The sequence below is a fragment of the Emiliania huxleyi genome (assembly GCF_000372725.1).
Source record: "Emiliania huxleyi CCMP1516 unplaced genomic scaffold EMIHUscaffold_64, whole genome shotgun sequence".
NCBI lineage: Eukaryota > Haptophyta > Isochrysidales > Noelaerhabdaceae > Emiliania > Emiliania huxleyi.
The window spans coordinates 165,563-173,249 of NW_005197198.1; the positions used below are offsets into that span (position 1 = coordinate 165,563).

Here is a 7,687-nt window from a genome sequence, read left to right on the forward strand (position 1 = left end):
GCAGCAGTGCGAGCCGACGACGACTGTGCGGCTGCGCGCCGACGGCGTGCTCCAGAGCTTTCACGGATCGACCAGAAAGTCAGTCGGCGGCGACGAGTTCCACGCAACCATCGTTCGCGACGGGCGAGACATCGCCGTGGCACGAATCTCCGACCAGGCCGACGGCAGCTACTCGCTCTCGTTTGCGCGCGTTGAGTGGCCGGCACCCGCAGGCCAGCCGTCCGCGGAGGCGCTGCAGGTCGTGCTGGTCTTCACATGCGGCACTGGCGCGCTTGGCCCGCCGGCAAAGCAAGGCTGGACGTATTCGGGCTGGATCCGGCGGAGAATACCGCTGATGCTCGCGGCGCACTTGCCGCCGCTCAGCACGCTGGTGCCGCCGGCGGTGCCGATGCCCGCCGCCGCAATCGACCTGCGGCGGTTCGCCGCGTTCGCCGCGATCGGCGACAGCACAGTGCGGCAGTTCCGGCCGCTGATCCAAGAGAAGCGACCGCTCAACTACTCGTACACGGACGCCAGTGGCTCGATGCTTGACCGGTTTTCGCCCGAGCTCGGATCGTCGAAGGTCTGCGAGGAGGCCGCCGAGCGCGCGCTCAAGGCGCAGGGCGGCGTGAGCCACGGCGCGCGCCAGCTGGTGTTGTACGGCAGCGGCGCGTGGGACCTCGTCGACGAGTCGAAGACCGCGCTCACGACCGCCTCCGAGTACCAGGCGGCGTTTACGCAGTGCCTGCGCCAGATCAAGCGGCGGTTCCCGGGAGCGACGTTCGTCCTCAAGGCGTTCTTCATGATGCACCCGCTCCGCGTCGACTGCGAGCGAGCGTCGGCGCTCTGCGCCAACAATATGTGGGGCGCTTCCAGTTGTGGCGAGCGCTGCTACGCGCGCACTAAGTATATGAGCGCCTCGCGATCGCAGCGGTTGTTCGAGCTGCAGCGAGCGGCGGCGGCGGCAGAAGGCTTTGCCACCCTCGACGCGCTAAACGACCTCACCGTGCGCCACGCCCACTGGACGGCTCCCGGCGACGGCATGCACTTCTCGCCGACCTTCAACGACTTTCTTTGGTCGCACACCTTCGAGCCCCGCTGCCTGCAACCGCCGCCCGTGCGCAAGCCCGTCTCCCTCGTGCACCAGCACAGCCAGGCGCGCTGCGTGGCGGGTCGCAGTTTCGGGCTCGTAGCGGGCCTCGAGCGCCGCGTCATGTGGGTGCGAAATTGCCGCGGCCTCTTCCGGTGCCGCCACGGCCCGATCCTCGAGTGCGGCTTCCCTCCGGGCGCTCCGGCGTACAACTGTTCCTGCGATGGGAGCGACTCTGACCTGTATAGGTGGCCGTGCAAGCGCGAAGGAGGCAGAGGCTAGAGACAGGCTTAGCGATTAGGATTTTGATCGACCGCGGAGCCGCGAGTGGCGCGAGTGAATTGGACGAGGGGGGCAAGGGTGTTATGCAGCGAGAACAGATGCCATTGCACGTATCATGCACACCGTGGTCGCATTTTTTTCTTCTTCGTCATCACACAAGGGGCGACGGTGACGAAAAAAAGTTGCGCTCTATGGTTGACAATCCCAACACAGAAAATGATTGATTTTGCCTAGGATTTTGCACGGACAAGACCTCCTCACAGGAGCCTCTCAGGCTACGGCTTTAGCGGCCGCTACCGCGCTAGCCCCGTCTCGCACTCATAGTTGACGATAGTTCATTGGATGAAAAAACTGCTTTGATTCCCTGAGACCTACCACGGCGCGGGGCGCACCGCCTCCATCACACACGCGACACACACTTTTTCGCGATGACATCGGGCGCGCTGCCTGCCCGTCTCCGCGACGAAGATGCAGGTGGAGCCGGGCAGAGAGCCTATCTCCCTCCCTCACCTCTCATACGTCGCACACTCGTCTCTCTCGCTCTCTCGCTCTCTCGCTCTCTCGCTCTCGCTCTCCCTCTCCGCTCCTGCGCGTGTGGCTAGGCGTGCCTCCGCGGGGCGGCCCCCTGGGAGAGCCCCCCCCCCCCCCCCCCGGGGATAGGGACGCAAAAAGTGGCGCCTCCCACAAAATGGCGCTTCCACAACGTCCGTCTCAACTCACACCTCGGCCAGGGGGGCGGGAAAAAGCCTCCCGAACAGCGCCGAAAAATGACCGCACAGCGGCGGCATACCGCCCGCCGAATCGGCGCGGTAAGTGGCCTGCACGGTCCCGCCCGCATACAGCACGCACAGCTCGAGCATGAACCACCCGCCCGAGCGGCGGAGCTGGCCTACAAAAAAGAAAAACACGCGGCCCCCTCATATGGCGGCGCCTCAAAAAGGAACCGAGCCGAGGGCGGCAGCGGGCTAGCGCGCCCGCAAAGTAGCTCTTGTGCACCCCCCCCACCGCCCCGGTGGCGATGCACATCAGGCCCGCCGAGGTGAGCGCGGCCTCGGTCTCGTCTGGCGTCGGCGCCACCAGCCCCGCCGGCATCCGACCGCTCACCACGCGGCTGTGTGCGCTGCAGGCGCCCCACCGCACCTGGCGACAAACACAATCTCGCGTTACTTTTGCGGCGTGGGGCCCTGGTTACGCGCGCGCAAGGCGTGAAGAGAGGGTTGCCAGGTGAGGGAGAGGGAGGGAGAGAGAGAGAGAGAGAGGGAGAGAGAGAGGGGGAGGGAGAGAGAGAGAGAGAGGGGGGGAGGGAGAGAGAGAGAGGGAGAGAGAGAGGGGGAGGGAGAGAGAGAGAGAGAGAGGGAGAGAGAGAGAGAGGGAGGGAGAGAGAGAGAGAGAGGGAGGGAGAGAGAGAGAGAGAGAGAGGGAGAGAGAGAGAGAGGGAGAGAGAGAGAGAGAGAGGGAGAGAGAGAGAGAGAGAGAGAGAGGGAGGGAGGGAGAGAGAGAGGGTAGAGTCTGTGCTTTAGCTATAGCTGCACTGAGACGCACCTCGAAGGCGCCCGCGTCTATCAGCGGGTGCGGCTCGAGCAGCTCCCCCCCCTCCCCTGACGGCGACGCGGCGGAGGCGCACGACGCCGACGTCGCAGCCGCGGCGCGCGGCAGCTGCGCCGGCTGGTGCTGCGCCGGCTGGTGCTGTGGCGGCGCGCGGCACGCGCCGCCGCCGCCGCCGCCGCCGCCGCCCTGCAGCCCCTCCCTCATCTCGAGCTCGACGGCCGCTTCGCTCGTGGTGAGGTGCGAGTAGCACGCCCGCCCTCCCCGCCGCCCTCCGCGCCCGCGCAGCGGCGGCAGTGCCTGCGCCGGCGCACAGCTCACCGACAGCATACCCATCCTCGTCCCGACGCCTAGCGCGAGCAAGACGAGGGCGCCCCCGAAAACGGCGCCGACCAGCGCGGTGGGGCCGCAGCCGTCGCTCGGCGGCGGCTCCTCGCACCCCGACGAGGCGACGCAGTTCTCGTCCGAGTAGCCCTCCTCGTCGGCGTCGCCCTTGACGGCGACGACGCGGAAGCAGCACCTCGCGTGCTGGGGCATCGCGCCCCAGCGCAGCTCGCGCGAGCCCGCGAGCGCCAGCTTTGTGACGTGCGTGCTGCTCGCGCCCGGGCGCGTCACCGTCAGCAGTAACCGGTGCGCCAGCTCCGGCTCGTCCCCCTCCCACTGCACGGTGAGCGTGCGGTCGGCGTGAAGGACCAGCGTCGGCGGCGCGAGGCGTGCGTCGGCAGGAGAGGAGAGCGCGAGCGCCGCCGCAAGCGCCACGCACGTCGACGAGGCGCCTCTCCTTCTTCGGTTGTGGCGGCAGCTGCAGCAAGCCATGCAGCAAGCCTGGGCGCGTCGAGCCTGCGCTTACCCGCGAAAAAAGAAAATACGGTGGTTGCCAACACACACCACCTCACATCGCCATGAACGGCGCACTAAATATGAACGGCGCCTCCCGACCGTACTAGGTTAGGTTTGGTACGAAGGTGACTAGGAAGGTGAAGTCAAAAAGAAAACGTGTGTAAAAGAGATTTGGAAGGAATAGTGTTTGACACGGCGTGCGTATTTTCTTTTTTCAAAGGGGAGAGGCACAACGTAGTTCACCTAGTCAAAACACCGTCTTCTCTCCGAGGCCCGCTGTACTTTGCTCTCACGCCAAGGAGCGCCATTCGCTCCCAACAGCTCAGCGAGGCGTCCCGCGGCTGCCGGTCCGGCGCGTCAAACCACGGCGCCGCGACGTCGGCGTTCGCGTCCAGCCACGCGCTGGCCTGCGCCTCCTCGTCATCGTCTGGCTCCTCACCGTCCCCGTCCTCCTTTTCCTTGCACGCCAGCGCCTTTAGGTACCACCGCTTCGCGAGCTCCTCATCCTTGGCAATCTGGCCGGAGACGCCTCGCTTGTACAAGCCAGCGACTTCAATGCACATGCCGTTGGGTCTCCGCGCGTGGCAGCCTCCATGTAGTGCAGAGACGCGAGCCACTCGTCGCCGTTTCCCTCCAGCTTCGTGCCATAGTTCCTCAGCCCGCGGTAGTTTCCGTGCTGGGCGGAGCGCTTGAACCACATCGTGGCCTGCGTGTCGTCCTGCGGCACGCCGTCGCCGTTCTCGGACGCGGGACAGGAGTTGACGACACGCTCGAAGCGACACACAGACACACAAACTCACAACGTCACAAGACACTCAGCCAGCTGGGCTGCCACACATCACGAGTGAGCGTACGGCACTACGCCACTCGGGGCCACGTCCCCCCTTGTCGCCCCCTCCAGCACCCAAGGTGCCAAGGGCACAAACAACAGCACAACAACACAGACAGGCGACAGGGGCAGGCGACAGGGGTAATGTGTGAGACTAGAGCAGGCTGCTCCCCTCTAGCAAACTCGCCGGCCGGCGAGGCACGGACGGACGAGAGCACGTGTGGGTTCGTGTGAGGTGTCTATGGGCGCTCAGTCATTTGCCGGGTCCCGTACCATGCGGAATCGACCCTATCCAGTGCTCAAGTGCTCAAGTGCTCACCCATACTTTGACCCTTTCTGATGCACTTGGAGCACTTGGAGTGCAGTCATCAACCGCGTATGTAAAATTCTTTATTTAATTACTTTGTTTTTACCGTCGCGGGCCTGGCTTCACGCCCCAGCGGATGCCATCGATGCGCTTGATCGACCGGAAGTACGAGGCCCACAGATGCATCGAGCCCCCATATTGCACGCCTATCTCGAGCAGCGAGACGTCCGGACGTGTGCGGTACTGTGAGAGGAGTTGGGCGTACATGGCATGGTAGTGTGCGCCCCTGTCGTCGCTGCCCTTGGTGGACTTGTGCAGGGACATCATGTGCGCCATTTTGTCGGCGGCATCATCGGCATCGAGCGCGCTGTCCTGCGCAACCAGCGCGAGCAGCAGCAGCATGCACTGGCGACGGATGATGAGGCGGCTCAAATCGCCAAACTTGTGGCTAACCTCGGAATGTGACAGCAGTATGGCTGTGAACGTTCCTGCACAGCCATCTTACCTAAGGATGGCTGAGCTAGCTACACTGCAGCCATAGCCTCCAGCCCGATGGCTGCAATACACAGAGGGCAGCCATCCTGACTAGGGATGGCTGGAAGCTCGCTGCTGCAGCATACATACCGCCCGCCCCGGGGCGGGCCCTCATGGCTGAGCTGGCTAGATCGCAGCCATTTTGGGTAAGATGGCTGGGGCACAGCCATTGCAGCCATCTGCTATGGCTGGAGCACAGCGATTGCAGCCTGTCCGGAGCATGGCTGGTGATAAGACAGCAGCCATCCCGCCACCCCCGCCACGACACGTGCGCAGATGGCTCCCGCACTCGTCGCCCCAGCCTCGCGAGAGGGGGACTGCCCGGATAGCTGGTCAGTATTCCACCTCGTGCCCCTCAGCGCTGTTCTTCACCTTTCTACCTACCTACCTACCGTCGTTGTTTTATTTCGCCGAGTGCGCCGCCGACGTCGACCCCTCCCACACGACCGCGAGTCACCGCATCCTCTGACGCGGGTGTGCGGGATGTCTGTGGGACCGAGAGAGCGATGTGCTTGTGTCCGCCTTGCGTTTGTTTTCGTAACATCGAAGGCTAGCTCAAAACAAAAAAGGCAGCTTTCATCACCTCCTGCGAGCTCGCTGTACACCACGTAGACCCGCTCGGCCATGGCGTTGCGGTCTCCGCGCGCCCTCGCGTGCGCGTTATTGTGCCTCCCCGCCAGCATAGCGTGGCACGGCAGCGGCGTGCGGCCGCGGCTGCCCTCCACCTCCCTCGCGTCTGCTCCACTCGCGCTCCGGCCGGCGCTGCACACGCGGGCGGCTCCAGCCCGGCTCGCCGCTGCGGCCGCAGTGCCTGAGCCGGAGCCGCAGCGGAGCGGGTGGCGGGCTCGGCTGCCGCCGGCGAACGAGCTGCGCAAGATCGTCCCGCTGGCGATCATGTTCTTCTGCATCCTCTTCAACTACACCATCCTGCGCGACACCAAGGACGTCCTCGTCGTGACGGCGCCACGCCCTCTCTCCCTCGTCTCCACTCTGGCTCTCGAGCCTCGGCTGTCTCTCCCCCTCTCGACTCGACGGCCCCGTCCCGCCCCACCCTACTCCCCGCCCCGCGCAGGCGCCCGGCTCCTCTGCCGAGGCGATCCCTTTCCTCAAGACGTGGGTCAACCTGCCGGGCGCAGGCACGCTCACACAACAGCACAGCCTCGGGGTGTCGAAATCATGACAGCACACTGGCCGCCAGACACGCAACACGGGGTCCCAGGGGAGGCGAGCAAACACCGTATCACCAGCTAGACGCCGGCTCGGAGGCCACGCCACGGTCTGCTCGCCCCACGCGCACCACCGGACACACGCGCACCGGGCCTTGCACTTTGAACGCCGTGCCAGCCCCTGCCCGCGTCCGGGCGGGGAGATGCGAGGGCAGCCCTGGCCCTTGCCCCGCCACCTTTGTGTCACCGCCCCTCGCCTCACCTCACCTCACCTCACCTCACCTCAACCCGGCGCAGTGGCCTTCACAGTGCTGTACTCTGCGCTGGCGAACCGGATGGCGCCCCAGGCCCTCTTCTACACCGTCCTCTCCACCTTCCTCGCCTTCTTCGGCGCCTTCGGCTGGCTCATCTACCCGCTCGTCTCTGCCGGCCTCCTCCACCCGGTGACGCTTCCGAGAAAATTCCAAGATCCCTCTCCGATACTTCCGAGACACTTCCTAGACGCTTCCTAGACGCTTCCCAGACACCTCACAGTCACCTCACAGTCACCTCACAGTCACCTCACAGTCACCTCACAGTCACCTCACAGTCACCTCACAGTCACCTCACAGTCACCTCACAGTCACCTCACAGTCACCTCACAGTCACCTCACAGTCACCTCACAGTCACCTCACGACGCCTCCTCCCACACACCTCCGACACGCCTCCCGCTTGCACCGCCGTGCACTCGCCCACGGCACAGTTCACGACATGTCCACGACATGTCCGCGACACGTCCACGACACGCCCACGACACGCCCACGACGCGTCCTCGACAGGTTGCGTTTGCGTCCAAGCTGGCCGCCGCCCTGCCCGCCGGCTTCGCCGCTCCGATCGCGGTGTGCCAGAACTGGACATACTCTCTCTTCTACCTGCTCGCGAACATGTGGGGCTCTGTCGTCGTCTCGCTCCTCTTCTGGGGCTTCGCAAACGAGGTGCACTGTCACCCCACCCCCCCCACCTCCCCCCACATTTTTCCCCCTCACTCCCTCCATCTCCCCCCCATCTTTCCGCCTTACTCCCTCCACCCCCCCCCCCCCACATTCTCCCCCTTACTCCCTACATCTCCCCACAT

General features: G+C 65.0%; 3 protein-coding genes across 3 annotated transcripts in view; 1 reads left to right on the forward strand and 2 right to left on the reverse strand.

Moving 5' to 3' along the window:
• Positions 1–2,067: 2,067 nt before the first annotated feature.
• On the reverse strand, positions 2,068–2,443 carry EMIHUDRAFT_311657 (hypothetical protein; the record flags this gene model as incomplete). Its single annotated transcript, XM_005763239.1, has 2 exons — positions 2,068–2,240; positions 2,296–2,443. 2 exons carry the CDS (start codon positions 2,441–2,443, stop codon positions 2,068–2,070), a joined length of 321 nt encoding a protein of 106 aa, XP_005763296.1.
• Positions 2,444–4,974: 2,531 nt separating this feature from the next.
• Positions 4,975–5,274, reverse strand: EMIHUDRAFT_215114 (hypothetical protein; the record flags this gene model as incomplete). The annotated part of the gene is made up of 1 exon (XM_005763240.1): positions 4,975–5,274. The coding sequence occupies one exon, from the start codon at positions 5,272–5,274 to the stop codon at positions 4,975–4,977; it is 300 nt and encodes a 99-aa protein (XP_005763297.1).
• Positions 5,275–6,030: 756 nt separating this feature from the next.
• The window catches only part of EMIHUDRAFT_465146 (hypothetical protein), a gene marked incomplete at both ends in the record, with an annotated part of 7,513 nt that continues 5,856 nt past the window's right edge, over positions 6,031–7,687 (forward strand). The window contains 4 exons of the mRNA XM_005763241.1: positions 6,031–6,360; positions 6,479–6,571; positions 6,920–7,015; positions 7,461–7,547. Coding sequence (XP_005763298.1) covers positions 6,031–6,360; positions 6,479–6,571; positions 6,920–7,015; positions 7,461–7,547 — 606 coding nt within the window. The remainder of the gene's footprint in view (positions 6,361–6,478; positions 6,572–6,919; positions 7,016–7,460; positions 7,548–7,687) is intronic.